Source organism: Filicampus tigris, chromosome 5 (genome assembly GCF_054856515.1).
Source record: "Filicampus tigris isolate MCC_2025a chromosome 5, RoL_Ftig_1.0, whole genome shotgun sequence".
Taxonomy (NCBI): Eukaryota; Metazoa; Chordata; class Actinopteri; order Syngnathiformes; family Syngnathidae; genus Filicampus; species Filicampus tigris.
The window spans coordinates 4,047,499-4,066,113 of NC_141221.1; the positions used below are offsets into that span (position 1 = coordinate 4,047,499).

At 41.9% G+C, this 18,615-nt stretch overlaps 1 protein-coding gene across 1 annotated transcript; it reads right to left on the minus strand.

Moving 5' to 3' along the window:
- Positions 1 to 5,369: 5,369 nt before the first annotated feature.
- slc14a2 (solute carrier family 14 member 2) lies at positions 5,370 to 11,142 on the minus strand. The gene is made up of 9 exons (XM_086030323.1): positions 11,024 to 11,142; positions 10,484 to 10,655; positions 9,224 to 9,413; positions 8,982 to 9,110; positions 7,164 to 7,356; positions 6,819 to 6,966; positions 6,527 to 6,661; positions 6,390 to 6,439; positions 5,370 to 6,300 (listed from the first exon to the last, which is right to left on the minus strand). Exons 1-9 carry the CDS (start codon positions 11,045 to 11,047, stop codon positions 5,908 to 5,910), a joined length of 1,434 nt encoding a protein of 477 aa, XP_085886449.1. The 5' UTR covers positions 11,048 to 11,142; the 3' UTR covers positions 5,370 to 5,907.
- Positions 11,143 to 18,615: the final 7,473 nt, after the last annotated feature.

An 18,615-nucleotide genomic window follows, 5' to 3' on the forward strand; every position in this document is an offset into this window, starting at 1 on the left:
GATGAGAGAAGAAGATGACAATGAAGAAGAAGACGAAGAAGACAACGAAGGAGAAGCAGCCGCATCAGCAACGAGAGCAATAGTCATGACACTAACTTTCGATTTGCACACCAGCAAGGGTTTAAAGATGCATGAATTAATCCACCAGGATTGCACATTTGGCTAAAACACAAAGCGGGATTCTAGTGAAGGTAAGCCAATTTTAGGATAAAAATTCAAACTTTAACGTAGTTATTAATTATCCAACGTTCTGACATAATTGGCCGCTGCCGTGCTTGCAGAGCACGTTCCTCTCACAACCTGTTGCATTTTAATGTTCAATTTATCGTGCAACACATATTTAGAAGGGTGGGAACCATGTTGGGGGGTTCGTAACGGCATAATGAGGCATAATAATAATAAGATATAGAATATTGTACATTTTACTGCGTATTTTACTAAGTATTTGATCCCCACTGAAACACTCTTGTTGGCGAGCACGGCGGTGAGATGTATATTATAGTTTGGTTAAAGGTTGCTGTGTGGAGACTGAGGCCACTCCATGACCTTGTTATACTTCTTTTTAAGACACTAGCTGCTTTGTTGCCCTGCCAGTATGATTTGGTTCATTGTCACGGTGAAAGACCCATCATGACTTTTACTCTCTCACTCAGACCCAAAGTTTTTTACAGTACATAGCCGCGCAATGGGCTTCAGTCACTCTGTGACCTTTCTCACAAAATCAGAGCCAAACCAGAATGTTTCCACCTTTGTTTCACACTCACATTTTTTTTTCATCCTCCGAACACAGTGCGTCGATTCATGCAAAATACCTCAACATGGATTCAGCTGACCGTGCACATTGGCAAACTTCAGGCAGGCCTGTACATTCCTAAGCAAAGCGACCTAGCGAGCACACAGAATTTCAGTCCATTGCTCAAGTTTTTTTGAACAGCTCTCAATAACAAAAGAGTCTCAAAGGGCTTCAGAAGCCCGCAGTTGACAAATGTTAGCGACAAGATCTGTCGCCCCCAACCAGGCAAGGCAAAGCGCAAAACCCCATATGGGGAAAAAAAGAAGAAACGTTGAGAAAGGGTTGCAGATGGGAGAATCCCCTTCTAAAGTGGCCAGGTTGAAATACATACAGAGTGGGCAACATTTAACACATAATGTGGTGCTGCACAATGTTAAGTGGGACATTTGTGAGAGCCCATTTAATAAGAAGAAGATGAAGACAACTTCAGGGAAGTGGTTCCTACTCAAAAACTGGCCTGATTGGTCGCTGTAGAATTCTCCATAGCAGCGCCTCCAGGGAAGTGGCCCACCTCAGATCTTGTCCCTGGTCTGCCTACCCGTCAGTGAAATGTCCAGATTGTGTCCAAAATATCAATATTTTTATGTGGCCGCCCTTATTTTCCAGCTCTGCTTTAGTGGGCATGGCGTTCACCAGAGCTTCACAGTTGCCACTCTTCCATTCCTCCATGACGGAGCTGCTGGATATTAGAGACCTTATTCTTCTCCCCCAGAGGCAGGGGATCACGCTTTGCCAATCATAGTTGGCATTTATTGTTCTCTCAATGAATTGTACACTCTTTAAACAGTTGGGTTAAAAATAACTCAATTTTGGGTCAAAAATGGGCCAATCCACAAATTGGGTCAATTTGACCCACCTTCTTGCGTTGCTTTGTACAAAACAGCCCAGTTTTGGGTTGTTGTTTCTTGTACAAAACTACCCATTTTTGCGGTTGTTTTTGAAGAAAACAACCCAGAAGGTTGGATCAAATTGACCTAAGTAGTGGATCTGTCCTTTTTTGACCCAAAATTGTGTTATTTTTCAACCCAACTGTTTTAAGAGTGTAGCTCCCTCCACAATGCCATCAGCAATTATGCAACCCTAAACCAAGGCAGTCCTACTATCATGCTTGACTGTAAGCAAGACACACTTATCTTTGAACTCCTCACCTTACTGCTACCACATATGCGTGACATTATCTTAACCAAATAAGTTTATCTTAATCAGACTACAAGACATGATTGCAGAAATACACCTCCTTAGCGTGCATCTTTGATGCAGTGTGCATTGTGGGGTCTGAGCGCTGACGGGCTGCCCCCCGACCTCTTCAATCCCCGCAGCAATCCTGGCAGCACTCATACATGTATTTTCTAAAGTCAACCTCTCTGCGACGCTTAGCACGTCTACTCAATTTCTTTGGTCGAACATGGCGAGAACTATTCTGAGTGGAACCTGTCCTGTCAAACCAGAATTTCCACTGTGGAGCATGAAAGAATTTAAGAACAATATTTAACTGACCTTGTCCCCATTTATACCTGAGATTTTGTTACACTAATGAGTCACATGACACTAGAGAGGAAAAATCGTTGGGCCCAATTTGGACATTTCAAATTTGGGTCGTACACATTTTTGTTGCTAGTGCTTTAACATTAATGACTGCTTTTCCCAATAAAGAAGATACGAGTACGAATGTAGAAACAAGGTAAGAAGCATAAGTGAAACAGAAGAGGCTCAAGAATACGAACATATATTTTAAAGTGCAAATGAGGGCTGAAAAATTGAATTTCAATGCTATCAATGTTGCGCACTAAAAAATGAGTGGTGCCCAATACGTCTGTTTGTTTTACTCATTTGCTAGCGATATTAGCTATATTAGCGTTACGCGACGGAGATGCTAGCTTGTGCATGTGTTGTTTTACGTTTACTTTATGACTTTATTTTCAGAATATTGGGCAATGGAAGGTATTATAGTTATTATAGTTGTCATGTTGACATTGTATGGATACTTGTTCCTCCAAAACCCATGACATTAAATGTGGGGTTCCCCAAGGTTCGATTTTAGGCCCCCTACTTTTTAATCTTTATATGCTTCCCCTTGGGGATGTCATCAGGGGACACGGCATCAGCTTTCACAGCTATGCTGATAACACACAACTGTATATTGCCGTGTATCCTGATGACACAGGACCCATTGATACCCTTTTAAATTGCATTTTAGATATTAAGTCATGGATGGCAGATAATTTCCTACAGCTTAATCAGGACAAAACGGAGGTTTTAGTTATCGGTCCTGAAGGTCAGAGAGAGAAACTTTTACCAAAACTACACATTTTTAATCCCTCACATTGTGCAGAACCTGGGCGTCATTTTTTACTCTGAGCTCAATTTTATTCCTCATATTAAAAATGTAACCAAGATTGTTTTTTTATCACCTTAAGAATATCGCCAGAGTTCGCCCGTTTCTCTCTCAGGCTAACACGGAAGTGCTGATGCATGCTTTTATTTCCTGTCGTTTAGATTACTGTAATGCCCTGCTCTCTGGCCTCCCCAAAAAGAGTATTTCACCATTACAACTACTGCAGAATTCAGCCGCTCGGGTGCTGACGAGATCCAGAGGGCAGGAGCACATTACACCAGTTTTAAAATTGCTGCATTGGCTCCCCGTGTGTTTCAGGATCGATTTTAAGGTACTTTTATTAGTTTATAAATGTGTTAATGGTCTTGGGCCATCTGATTTGCTTTTGTCATACCAACCCTCGCGGATCCTGAGGTCTGGCGCGGCCTTTTAATTATTCCTAGTGTGAGGACCAAAACGCATGGCGAGGCTGCATTCAGCCATTTTGGTCCTCACCTTTGGAATAGCCTGCCAGAGGACGTCAGGTCCGCAGAGACTGTTGATATTTTTAAGAGGAAGCTCAAGACACACCTTTTCAGTTTGGCTTTCAACAAATTTTAAGTAATTTATCTTTTCTTTTGATTGAAGATTATTTTTATCTTATCTTACTGATATTAGTCCTTAGACTATACGACTGTTTTGTCTTTTAATTTTGTTGTTCTCTGCTGTTGTTAGTTTTTTCTCATGGGGCGGCCTTTCCCCGGGGGCTGTCATCGCAGGGACTCCTTGGGTCCGGGTGGCCGGCGGCCTCTACACTTTGTGTGGGGTCCGCCTGTCTAATCCGGGCCGGGGGTCTCTGTGGTGGTGGCACCCCTGTGGCCGTGGGCTGTGATTCCACTCAGCGCGGATGAGCTTCCCTTGGGTGACCTTTCCTCATATGGTTTCTCTGTGCCTTGTCATGTCTTTTTAACACATTTTATCAGGTTGTGCACTTTGTGTGAGTGTGTGAGTGAGTGCTGATGTACTGGTGGATATATGTCTTTGGGTTTGTTGGGAGGGAGGGCGTGAACGGATCTTCTTTTTATGTTGTGTTTTGGATGTTTTACAGCACTTTGAGTTACATTTTTATGTATGAAAAGTGCTATATAAATAAAATCTGATTGATTGATTGATTGATTGTTATATTTGTATTTTCGTTACATTGCTGCTTTTTTTTGGTTTGACTCGCTTGACTTTTGTTCTGAAACAGTTGTAGTAGAAATACTTTATTTTTTCTACCGTTAAAGGTTTTTACATTGTATTTTTTACACTATTTTCACTACTGACTTTATTTTAAAAACATTGTGCATTGAAAGGTATTTTAGTTGTCATGTTGACATTGTTATATTTGTATTTTCGTTACATTGCTGCTTTTTTTATTTGACTCTCTTGACTTTTGTTCCCGTTGTAGTAGAAGTACTTTATTTTTTATACTGTTAAAGTTTGAATTGTAGTTATTTAATCACAAATTAAAAAATGTATTGCCTAAAATCTTTGTGCTGTGTTTATCATAATTATAATAAACTAACTCATGACATTTCCAAGCAAAAAGTATCGGTATCGTATCGGTATTGGCCGATACTACCCTGTATTTACTTCGTATCAGATCGATACCAAAATTCCCAGTATCGCCCACCCCTACCTTCACCGTGGTAAAGTGACTTTCATAAGGGCCCATCGAGAATGCTCCTAGCGTGTATGAAAGCATTTCTCTAGCGTGTATGAAAGCATTTCGGTAGGGTGTATGAGAGCGTTTCACTAGCGTGTATGAAAGCGTTTCACGTGTGTGTATGAAAGCATTTCACTAGAGTGTATGAGTGCATTTCACTTGTGTTTATGAGCAACAAAAATTTCACTAGTGTCTATGAAAGCGTTTCAGTAGTAAGTGTGAGAGGTATTCCTGAATTAAGTCATGAAACCATGGCTGTGGATGGTATGATAAACAGACGTCTGCCATGTTATTTGCATGCTGTGGTGTGAAAGTAATGATTGATTGATCTTGATTGTAAACAGTGAAATGTTCTTTGCTTAAGACAGATTATTTTAGAGTTTGCTTTCAGATCTGTTGTGGCTGTGCTGGAGCCCATCCAAGCTATCTTTGGGCACTAGGCGGGGTACACAGTCTTTTTTTTATAAAACAACAAATTGTATTGTTTTAACAAGCTCCCGTTGTGTAGCTTTGGTATTTGTTGTGTAATTGTGAAATAAAAACTGAAAACTGAAAAAAATGAAAAAAAGTTTATTCAGGTGTATAAAAAGGACATATCTACACATATTAACAATACACTTTGCTCAGATTAAGTCGGGAGGGGAGAGAAATAGTACCCGCCTATAGGCCGGTCCGCCTCTGACTGCAAACAAAACCCCAAGCTCCCAGGTCTCTGGCAGAGGACCCAAGGATATGATTTATTTGTGTATAATTCTATGCAGAGACGTCCAGGAAGAAACTATCACCACGGTCAGTTGGCACAAATTGAAAATCGTGTTTTCTAGGGGCCGCTGCCATAGATTAGGATCGTCATCACTCCGTATTACTCCGTGCTACCGTAAATTGTGTAATATCATGCAAACTCAATACTTCACACAGCGCACACGGGCACAGATTCGCCCATACTTGCATTATGACACGATGTATTAGTGTAAGTAAGCGGTGGCGCTGTCAAATTGGAGTGAGTTAAATTTGGGAATGATTACCTGATACAGTCTAGAAAATTGCAAAATTGCCACAGTTTCATTTTCTCTCTCCTGCTCTATTTCTCTTTTATACAAAATTCACAGGCATTTCATCTGTCCGGTAGTCTTCTGTGGTTGGTTGCTCCCCGTTGTCCCTTTGCTCGCTCTCTGCTTCAGGTCCTGAGACGATTTGTATAACGTTGGCTTCTTCCATGGCTCTGAGGTTGAGCCTGAGCTCTTCTTTCTCATTCAGGATGATCTCATCCTCAATCGCTCTCCGCTGCTCCTGTATATTTTTAGGTTCTTCCTGCAGCTTGTCCTGCTTCTCCTGCTTCCTCAATTTCCAGAAATAGCACAGGTTTTTCTCTGGGTAGGTGACTTTGGCCAGTGGCAGCTTAAAAATCATATTGGTTTCTGTAGTGATGAGCAAAAATGTAAGCGCAGAGAGACAGAAGGGCCACGTGCAAGCCGGGAGACCAAACTGTGGAGAAAAAATGTGGACTTGCAGTTAGTACCGGTGTCATTTGGATGAGGTTAACGTGATCCCGATTTATGGTTTAGATAACGTACTGCGGACATGATGTTGGCGATGGCAGAGCCCAGGTATGCACAGAAAAACCCTGCAGAGCAGAAAAGAAAAGATGCGTTTGATGACGAATTGAGATATGTATCACATCTCGAACAATAGGATTGAGATGCCAACTCACCACAAGTAATAGCAAGCAGGTGCACTTGCCAAGTGAGCGCATAAAACATTCCACCAATGGCAATGCATGCCAGCACGCAGTTGTATCCCCACAGGCCAAAATAAATTGCGCCAAATGGAGCTGCCAAGGCCAGGCCTGCACAGCAAAATGCAAATCACAATAGAACTTGACCGCCAACAGCCAACAACATCTACTTGGGTTGCTGGCAACATTTGGAAAATAATCATTGTCCTATTTGGAGATGTGGTTCTAGCAGACATTTGAAAAGATTGAATTTATGTCCCAAACCGACCTGAAAGCATGCCAATTGTAGACCCGAGGACTGCATGAGCGCACGTGATGGGGGAGGAGATGAAGAGTGAGATGATGAAGAGGCCTCCTGTCCAAGGGTTGTCACAGCCGTAGACTTGGCCTATCCCCACTGGCACGGACATGAACAGCTGAGGAGATATTTATTCCCGCAAGTTAACAAGAACTCGGCCCGCTTAGACCTCAGACAACTAGAGAAAAAAAAAACTGTGGTCTGTGGATCAATTCAAATCATTGTGAACACTGACAAAAAAAAGAGCCGGTTGCTGATTTCTGTTGTTGTCACGAATCTGTTCTGTTCAAAATGTCATCGCAAACTAAGTCTGACCTTGGCAACGTCGACTTCCTCCCAGGTGATATTAGGCAGCTCGGTGCGTGGTTGAATGAGGACTTGGGGGAAGTGGTGGTTGTAGTGACCTGTGGCCACCATGTGGAGGCACACCAGGATGTTGAAGGGCAGCGTGAACACTGGCAGATCCCAGCGACTGTTAATGGATGCCAAAGCACTGGACAAGACTGGGCTGAAAAAAATACAAATGCAAATCTAACGTCAGTACTTCATCATTTGATCTGGATAAAACGTTTTGGGACACTTCTCTGACAGGAATGTACATGGCTTTAGTTTCGGTTTGAGAGACGACAGTATGTCGGAGACTGCGACAATCAGGCAAGAGGACTTGGAACGCTCCCTGCGGTCAAGAGATGTCCTCTTGTGTTTAGCACTCGCTTCACATGTCTTTCGCTTATTTGGAGAACGTACTTAATATCAAGAAGTGATTTCAAGTCTTTGTATTTCAAGCGAATTTCAAAGTAATTGAGTTAAACTCGCCCACGGGTGTAAACGCTCCCTTTGTTGCTTTTGTTTACCCGGAAGATGACCCGGAAGTAAATAAACACGCATTTAAAAAAAATAAAATAAAAAAAAAAAACTTTCACTTGCAGAAAAAAAAATTGCGTTATCTCGAAATCTTTGCAAGGGAACGCAAACTTGCAAAGTTTTTTTTTTTTCTTCCATGTCACCTTAGCTTGTTGCTGCAATACTGGAGTAGCTCAAACTTCCAAAGATAAGTTCCTTGAATGTTTTTACGTATTTGGTCAATAAAGACGATTATGATACTGACCATTCATGCTCATGTGCACACCTACTGACAGTTTGGAGACTTCAATGAGCCAGCTGTGCCAACCACGAATCCACCATGTTTCTACACCTTGTCACATCTTACACAAAACACGTTTGACTACGTTTGGGGACTAATTAAGTTCCAACGTTCTCTTATGTGACATTCACACCTTATTGTTTTTTATTATTATTATTATTTTATAACAACATTTAACCGGTCAGGGATGGCATCAATCTTAATGTCTTCCCCATAGCTGGGCAGTCCATCCCTGGGCTGGACCGGCCGGATGCCCATTTTTGGGGCGGAGGGGTGGGGGGCTGACAAATTTTAAGAAATGGCTGGACTAAGCATGGCCGGTAGTGGATTTTAGCCCGGCCCACTAATCAGCCCTCATGCGTGTGACGTGCTCGCGAGGCGGCCAAATTTCATCTCAGCCCACTCGGTGAAAGGCTTCTTTTTAGGCTTCTTTCAAAACAACTTGTGTCCAGGAGTATATTCAAGCTGCGTACGGCACTCAAGTATGGCACATCATGCACTTTCCTACTTCTGGAAATACGCTGTAGCAAAACCGCTGTGTAGTGGTTTGCTGGCATGCTTTTATTTTGAAGGCTGGGAAGTGTGAAGTGTGGAAAATAAGTAACTTGTTGAATGCTTGCAGACTTGTCATCTGTTGGACCCAAATAATTATACAATACGACAAAACCAACCCCAGGGCTCGCAATGGAAGTAAGTGCAGTACACGCAGCTGGGTAAGTACGTGAGTAAGTGGCGCGTTTGAAGCGTGTCCACAGCGGGTTTGAATAGCAAGTTAGCCAGTTAATTGTCTTTAAATAAACCTCTTCCGTTAGCATCTCTCCCGCGGGGGCTTCATGCACGTTTTTTTATTTTTTTTTTGGGTGGGGGGTGTTGGTCGGCAATGTTTATGAATATGGCCAGGGGTCGCGGCCAGAAGGGTACCCAGGTCAAGGGTGGAGGGTTGCAGCCGGACGGGCAAAAAAGGGTCAAGTGCCCAGCTCTGGTCTTACCACATCATGGACATGAAGACGTTGGGCAGCAAGAGCCACCAGTACCAGTTTCCGGCATTGGAAAAGACAGCCATCAACAAGCCGACGAGGATACCATTGTAGCCATACAGTCCTGCAGCAATTGCACCCCTGAAAAAAAACAACAACATTTAATACCGTTATGACAGTCCAAAATTGTTGCAGATATGTTTTAACGTATGCTCCCAACGGGAGTTTACATCCATATGAGTGAGCTGACGAACCTGCTCTGTCGCAGAATGAGGGCTGAAATGGTGGCAAACAGAGTTCCCACAAAGCCGTTCAGTGCCCACCAGTAGTTCTGCAGAATGAGGCCGGCAAAGATAATGAGGCCACTCAGCGGGTTGTTAACAAACATGACTTGGGCAGCCCCGCGCAGGACCCAGTCCAGTAGCTGGAGCAAGAAAAACTGTTCTGCAAGACAAAAGAAGAATATAGAATGTTCATGTTATCTTATGTGCGTCTGAACATTTTAATGCTCAGAGGAACACTCCTCGCCCATGCGAGTGTCACAAATGCGCTGGAGCCTATCCCAGCTGACTTTGGGAGGGAGACGGGTTACACCCTGGACTGATACACAGTCAACTGCGGGACGCATTTAGATGATTGACAATCATCCACGCTCACGTTTGAACCTACGAACAATTGACAGTCTTCAATGAACCTAACCTGCATGTTTCTGGGATGTGGCTGCAAGCTGGAGTGCCATGGGGGAAAACACGAATGCACACGGAAATCAGGTTAAGGAATTCTTTTAAGTTGGATCTTGATGAAAATTCAGCTAACTTCAAAATTCAAAGCAACAATGTCGACTGTGCATATAATGCTGACAAATATTTTTTTCTCAAATCATGAAATTAACCCTCAAAATCATGTTGGCCAGTTGATGTAATACGTCGAATTCTGTCTCTAGCATTGCCATGGTGACGGTGGATCACTTGTTTTATTGGACTATAATATTTAAGTGAAGTAGTGGTTGTAAAACTAATGACAGAATAAGTGATGCATTCCAATTCTGAGCTATTGATAGCAAGATTGGGTTTGTTATGTGCTGCTGGACAATGCTTTATTTATATATTTATTTATTTACTAAGCTTGAAAACAGGTGTGTGGCAATAAAGCAGATTATTGTACAGAAGTTCTTTTGTTTCCTTAGTCCAAATGTGAAAGTGAAAATCATATTTTACAGAGTCCTAAAACATTGGAAAATACATGTTAGACGGCCAATTCTGACTGAACTTCTTGAAAATATTTCTGAGTGGCTCTTGTGAAATTCTTGAGATGGGGAATTTGAGGATTTTGTCAAGTGTAAGCTCTAATCATCCAAATTATAAATCAAAAAAAAAAAAGAGTGAAATCTTTCGCTTTGACTGCACATTATCTAATGTATGAGTTTCGCTTTTTGAGTTGAACTACAAATCCATCAGAGGACATCAAGTAAATACTATGAGCGTATCATATGTCAGCGATAAGGATAAACGTACTTTCCATCCACTTTGCAAAAACTGCCATATCTCCTGAGAAGTAGGAGACCCCCTTCAGGAAGCGAGCCTTGGCCCTCTTCAGGCACGGGGCTTGTGCCGTCTGGACAGGGGCCTCCGCCTGCTTGTCATTCTCATGCTTCAGGTCGAGTTGTGCCATTAGAGGTTGCAATTCCTGCGGCAACAATTCACAATGGAACTTTGCTTGGTTAAATTGTAAAAAATGTACACACCATTAGTCACTCAGGATTTGCGTGCATGCGCAAGTGGCAGTTTTGATAATTCCACCACCTCTGGAAACAGAGCAGTACAATTTCTTTTTACAAGCATGCTGTATCCAAAATCCTTAGATCATTTTTGTCATCGTTTTTCATGATTTTTTTTTTTTGCCCACTCTTTGCCACTGACTTTAAGAATGATTACTTAAGTGTAATAAGAAAAAAATATATATATGTATACAGTATAGTAACTCTGTGTAACCCATACAATGCAGCCAATATCCTTGAAGTATTAGAAACGAATGAATTATTTTCTTCCTCTTACCTTTGTAAAAAGTGATCCCGGCATATGTTCAGATGGTCAACAGCTTCATGGCTCGCCGACGACTTTCCCCCTCTGGAAACTCTTCCGAGGGTTTTTAAGGCTTCGCACCCAAAAGCAACTCCTACTTTCCTTCCTCCACCTCTTTCCTCTCACCCACCTCTTCGCTCATCTGCTGATCACCGCTACTAGTCCAATCTTTGATCATCATCTCTGCCCCACCCAAGTCTCTTCAACAAGATATGCTCAACTATGCGCGGTACTTTTGTTCGCTTACATTCGGACTTGTTTTCCTGCTGTACATTATCTACTGTTACTTGTCACAAGAAGTCATTTCATTTGCATGTGCTGTGCCCTCTGTATTTCCCTGTAGGCCTTTAAGTCTGTCAAAATGATGACTTGTGACGCAAATCACACAGCAGTCACTCCTATCCGTCATTCCGAGAAGGTGTCTGCGGGAAGATGTGCCATTTTGCGAGGTCACTGATGTGATTTTGTCTTTCGTTGTCTTTATTTTTAGGAGCAAAGCAAAAAAGATAAACATTGGAAGCTACGGTATTTCTCGCCAGCGAGATCCGTTCTAGTTCAGAGGCAATAATGTATACAGTTACAGACCGTGTTGTCTTGGTATGTCAAAGGTAGGTCAGGAAAAAAAGGCTGACTCACAGTAACCCCTGGGCTACTAACATGGTGCCACGGGCACTTTTGCTTTGAATGGTGAACGAGTGATTATTTGAAAATGTTAATACTTGCAGAGATTTATAGAAAATAAATGGTTGCTTGTTGATATGAATCTGCTTCTTACCTTATCCCTTTCCTACTGTATCATTGTTAATTATTGTGATTAATCAATTAACATGATGAATATGTTTCATCTATGACTATGATTCACTATTAATGACAACATATTAATAAAGGCACTCATTTGGGCAAAGTTGATATTTCTGAGTACAGTGTCTGATCTTGTGAGTTCCGATCAAGAAACACAACGCGCCTTACTAAATATGTGAACTTGTCAGCATTGACCAGCATACTCCCTCTTTTTCCATTTCATACGTTTATATTCATGGCCTTGAAGTGTTTTTCAAAGAAACCGAACGCTGCCATTATGAGCAGGCGTGCGCAGATCCACCCGTCACCGCGCTCCAGCCCTTTCTTGGCCCTGAATGAGAAAAGTGCAATTTCTGCCGGAGCCCATTATTTGTATTCGTTCAAAAGAAATGACCCTATCTGACATCATTCGCCCACAGAACTGTTTGGATGTCTGACCTGCATTTGTATGAGTTCTTGGGAGAATCGCTCTCGCGCAGTGCTGACCAGAAAGAGCGGCAGGCCAAACCGCTGCGTGCACGCAGGAAAGGAGCATTTGTGCCTTCCCTGGCTTTGTTTGGGACCAAATGTACCACAATGCTTAACATCACAGTGCCGCTGAAAATATTTTTGGGCAACTGGCCCAGTGTTCCATAAACACACGCAAAAATGTCGGTCGGGAACACTCATTGAAAAGGATTGCCTTTTAATTAATTACATACATAACATTACATTACATAAAGTCTCAAAAGATCCGTACTCACTTAAAATGCATGATTTCAAAGCTGATTTGAATTGTTCTGATTCATAAAAAATAAAAAAAAAAGCATGCTGCTGCAGACAGAATGTAATGACAATTTGGCAAATGTAACTGTTTTTATTTCATGTATAAGATTAGTAATGCCGATGTATTAAAAAGGGTGGGGTGGCGGGGACATAACCTGCAGCAACGTTTTGCAGTTGAATGTCACATTGTTTTGTAACTAATAACTACAGCCTCCTGGCTTAAACTCTCTTCTGTGTAGGACGAGTCCCTTTCACTCGAGGAGGTATTTCCATGCGGCCCACCCGTTAGCAGGTCACGTGCGCGGTTTGCTTGCTCTCCTTGCTTGCGCGGCTTTCCTCCGACATTCCAAAAACATGCTTTTTTTTTTTTTTTTTGGGCTAAATGAATCAGACTCGAAAATGCCCTCGCGTGTGATTGCGATTACAAAGATTGTTTGCGCTCTGCAGTTGGCTGCCATCCAGCCCAGTTTGTACCACACCTGTCACCCCAAGTCACCTAATATAGGCTCCAGCACACCCCGTGACCCTGACGAGGACAAGCGCTATTAAAGATGAGTGGATGGTCATTTTCAAACAAACATTTTTTTTATTTCAACGGTTCAGTTTTACAAATAGCTATTCGTCCGCTATATATTTAACATTACAATATACAATGGATTTATTATTTTTTGATGAATGGGAAGTAAAAAAAAAAAAAAGGCTTTCCCTGGCATTTCTTTGCTTATCTAGCAGAGGCCTGAATTTTTTCCGGTATTTGTTCCAAATTCCCTCCAACCCTGACTGAGACCCCAATTAGAGTTGAAGAAAAGCAGCTTCAAAGCAAGATGTTGCACCACCATGAGTAGTGTTGTCTTGTGCCAAACATATCTTTTGGAATCATGGCCAAAGCTTTCAAGCTTGGTTTCTTTGGACTATAAGACAATTTCCGATTGAGTTTGGGAGATTTCACCTTTGCAAAGTAAAATTGGCCGTGGATGTTTTTGTTGGTTCCTTTTTCTAATATAAGGAATTCATTGTAGTCACCCTACCACATAGCACAGACATTATGAATAAGGTGGGAGGTTGTTGTCACGTGTACTAAAAAGCTAGTGTTGCTGTGCAGCCTCCCCGATCGGTTTTGGATAGATGACCAGTTTTTGGTTTTGACACTGTTGTGCCATATTTTCTCCAGTTTGTGTTGTAAAATGTGACTCGAAAATATTTTCTTCAACCTCTTTGTAAACAGTTTTTTAGAACTGGGTGTCTTTATCGTGTTGCTAAAAAAAAATACATCTATATGTTAAATATATCCTATTGTGTTTTTTTTTTTTTTATTTACTTTTTGAAAAATAATTTAGACACTGGGTTTAGGGATTGATCATATGCCCCCAAGAAAGTCACGTGCCTGATTTTCAGGTTAAGTGCAATTAACCACTTTGGTGTCAGACTACAGGACAAGAAGGCATGAGTCATTCTTTTGCATTTATTCATCCATCCATTATACATACCGCTTATCCTCACAAGGGCCGCGGGCCGTGCTGGAGCCTATCCCAGCTGTCTTCGCGCAGTTGGCGGGGGACACCCCGAACTGGTTGCCAGCCAATCGCAGGGCACACACACTCACAATCACACTTAGGGGCAATTTAGAGTGTCCAATCAACCTACCATGCATGTTTTTGGAATGTGGGATGAAACCGGAGTACCCGGCGAAAACCCACGCAAGCGGTTTGGAGTGGAGTTGTCATGTTCTCCACGTGCTCGCGTGGGTTTTCTCCGGGTACTCCGGTTTCCTCCCACATTCCAAAAACATGCATGGTAGGTTAATTGGACACTCTAAATTGTCCCTAGGTGTGGTTGTGAGTGCGGTTGCTTGTTTGTCTCTGTTTGCCCTGCGATTGGCTGGCAACCAGTTCAGGGTGTACCCTGCCTACTGCCCAAAGACGGCTGGGATAGGCTCCGGCACGCTCGCGGCCCTTGTGAGAATAAATGGTTAGCATAATAGGTGGATAATTTATCTTTGTATCTATGCCTGCGACAAGCAGGGAAATTATAGAACCTTCCACTAAATAATTAAAAAAAAAGGCATAATGTATCCATTTTTGGTGACATTTTTGTTGTGCAGCCAGCCACCATAGGCTTGTGTGATTTTTATCTCATGTAAAATATATGCCTGCAGCTCAATAAAGGTTGTGAAACATTGGATGGCAGTGTGTTCCAAATGATCTCCAAATGTGGATTATGTTGCTTGTGCAGCAACAGAATGCAATCGTATACCAAGGACCCCCTGTAAAATTAAAACATCATCAACGGAAATGAATTTAATAGAATCATAACACATACATCAGGGGTTGCATGTCTCGTTTTTTTTTTTTTTTTTTTTCAAGTCGATACTTTTTGATAAAAGTTGAGTCAACGTCCACTAGTCGCTGATGACCTCATTGATGTTTTTTGGGGTTTTTTTTTTTCAGTAGGCTACATTCATTTTTTTCACAGAAGTGGAGTGCTCTGCAATAATCTAGTTTATTCACCGCCATTGGACAGCTAATACTGTTTGCAAGTTTGCAAATTTGCACAGAAAATGCACGGAGGAGCAAAACAGCATCCACGTGGGCTGGGCGAAGGCTTGGCCACTGTTGCATGATGGTGAAAAAATTAATTAGACTCTTTATTGTCTCGTGCAGTGTGTTTGCAACATGTGACAGCCCAGTAACGTCTAGTGGGTATTTGTGGTGTATGCAAATAATCATAGACCTGTCGAGTGCAGTGGAATAATTGGCTGTTCTCCTTCCACTTTGATCGTGCCGGCGGAGAAAAGAATCCAAATCCTGCTCGAGCCTGGCATCATCTGTGGCTGCAAGCGACTCTGCCACCAAAAGCACGTGAGGCGACTTGACAAATGTGCTAGCTGCTCGGGCTTGAACTCACTTGTCACTTAGTCAACTTTACTACTCCAAAGTGCAGTTTCGAGTGCATGGTCATCTATCTGTGGGTTTCCTCTTCTCTTCAGAACGGCCGTGTGTCGTCGCGTTTCGTTATTCCGTCCGTTTCGCTTCATCGTTTTGAGCGTGTCCTTATGACTAAAATAAAAATACAGTCCATGTTTTCTTTGTGACCTTGCTTGCAAGTGGGTACGTGATTTATATATTTTTGTAATGCTATATTTTTAAACCTCTTTTTAAACGCTGAAAATGATTCACAACCTTTCAGTTGTATTTCATAATTATTCCATAAATCCACACCTTTTGAAGAGACATTTACTTTATGTTTGTTCTTGTCCTTGATTTTTTTTTTTTTTAAAGACGCTTGTACCCCTTAGCCTATAACAACCTTCTCTGATTTTGAACAGCTTCTGGATACTGTGGCAAAGTTGATCATTGTAAGCTTTACACATTATTTGTGCTGTTTTAAATTCAACCAAGTCGTGGAATTTGAGAGTGTTTAAATGAATAAATACTGGATTTTTTGGTTCTACATAAGATGAGTGGTTAATAATTCGTATGGCTCTTTTTTTGTAGCTTAAAGATAGACTGAGTGTTTGTTTTATAAGTGTGACCCTATATCTCCACACCGTATGGCAGTAATAATGAGCAATATAATATATCTAAAGATGACTTATTTAGGATATCCTTGCTTTTATAAAGAATACCTGTAGAATGTGAAGGATGGACGGATATCATTGAGTTAAATATGATCATAACTCTATCCATGGGCTTTAAAGAGCCTTTGTCGTGCATTGCTATGTAATCCTTTCCACTTGAAATGAGAATGTTCTTATTACTGGGAATACACTCCATGATTTCCTGCGACCTCGATTGCACCGGTCCCCAACACGACGGGCCCTATTTTCGTGCTGAGAGCAATTCCAGCGCAAAGCAAAGGAGTTTTCTTTCTTTTGGTATTTTGCTAGACTTTGCACAGAGAGAATTGGGCGTAACAGGGTGTTTGCGCCTTTGTGCGCCGCTGTGTAATGGAAATAGTCTTTTCCCGGCCAATCCATGTGGCATCCCTCATGTGAATCAAAATGAGGGTGCTCCGAGTGCAGTGCAACTGAGTACGCCGTGCTTGCAGAAACAGAAATAGACTCGCTGGGGTCCCTGCATAACATTGGCAGGTAAACTGCAAGACCTCCCCTTGCGGATGATGTAGTAGTAATTGCATGTGACATGGGCACTTGGAGACCGCCTTGCACTCCTGATTGTGCGTCCCAGTATAACCACTTCCTCCCCCAATTGTGACTGGGTGCTATTAACTCATTCACTGCCATTGACGAATTGACTTGTCTTTTCACAGTCCAGCCATTCAATCCCAGGAATTTATTTATACTTTTTTTTAAAAAATTCAAACGTTAAAGAGGGTCTGAAAATGTCTCGCAGTGAATGAGTTAAAATATTTTTAAGATGATAATGGTTGTAATCCGTTTAATGAATTGATCTACAATGATTCAGTGGCATTGTCACAAGCTGGTGTATTTATGAATGAAATCCGATGACATCAACCACAAATTTGTCTGCCTGTGCCCGGATCAAATACACCAAAATCGCGTTGCACCACCCTGCACCACGAGTTAGAACCGCTTTTCCCAAGTCGAAAATCTAGTCGACATTTTGTAACCAAATTTGGAGACGTTGGGCACAGCAGGAACGCCCAGTGAGGAGTTTACCAAATTCCCAAACACACTGAACCAGACCATTGCCCCAGCACGAAAATGACAATGTGCCTGTTACCAAATTGTCGGTTAAATCGGGGGCGAGGAAACGCCCAGAGAAGACTGAAGTTACGCCCGTTTTTATGCCAATCGCACACAATCTACCAAAATAGGGCCCTAAGGCTTGTTTAAGCGCACAAGCAGGACAGAGAGAAAAAGGTGAAGGATGGACAAAAGACCGTTTCTTTCCCCCCCCCCCCCCCCCCCCCCCAAAAAAAAAAAAAAAGAAATCTTACTAACAAGTAGTTAGCTTTGATTTAATCATCCATGCGCAATGTTTTTCTTCAACCATTTTGTCACGTACGTGCCAAAAGCAAAGTGTAGTCTTTGCGACTTTAAAAAGTTTTCGGAGCAGTGTTTCTTTGAGTCACAGTTATGGTAACAGCCTCTATTTGTCACAAAAGAGTAATAGACCGATTTGTCATCATTAAAAACCAACGGCATTTTTTTTTTTAATGCTTCTGACCCGTCAAGTAGCTGGCGAATGCAGCTGTCAATTGGATTTTGATGACATTATTAAATGCTCAAAATATTTTTTCTCTAAATTTTGTTAATTGAAAGAGATGGGCTTGGCTCACTTTGTAACCTTTCCATACAGTTTTGCGTGCATGTGAAAAACATTTTACGTGTGTTTAATGCTGTACACATAGTTCCTGTGTTTGTGTACTGCAATGTATTAAAAAAAAACACCGAAATATCCAGAGCTGGACACTTGACCCTTTTTTGCCCGTCCGGCCGCGACCCTCCACCCTTGACCTGGCTACCCTTCCGGCCTCGACTCCCCCCCCCTCTTATTCATAAAAATTATCACCCCTGTCACATCCTGTGCATAAAACCTTGTGACGCCGCCGGTAGACACGTTGCGCCAGTGGTTAGCACATCTACCTCACAGTTCGTAGAATGGCGGTGCCCGTCTGAATTTGCATATTCTCCCGTGCTTGTTTGGTTTTTCTGCGGTTACTCCGACTTCCTCCCACATTCCCAAAACCTTTTTGACTTACAAAAGCTTTGCGGGTTAATTAAAGATTAAATCATTCACAGGTGCGAAAGTGAGTGCTTGGTAAATTGCTTCTGTTCCTGTTTCTGTCACTCTTGGCTAGCAATCAGTTCAAGGTGGTTGGCATAAGCTCGAGCTCACACGTGATCCATTTAGCTACACAACAGGAAACATGAATGAATTTCTGCACCACTTGCAAACTATAACTCCATCACATACATATTATTTAATGTACATGTATAAATTGAATCCAATTGTAAATGTTTTAATCAACAGTTAATTACTGTTGCAAATAAATTGACACCAAACACTATTTAC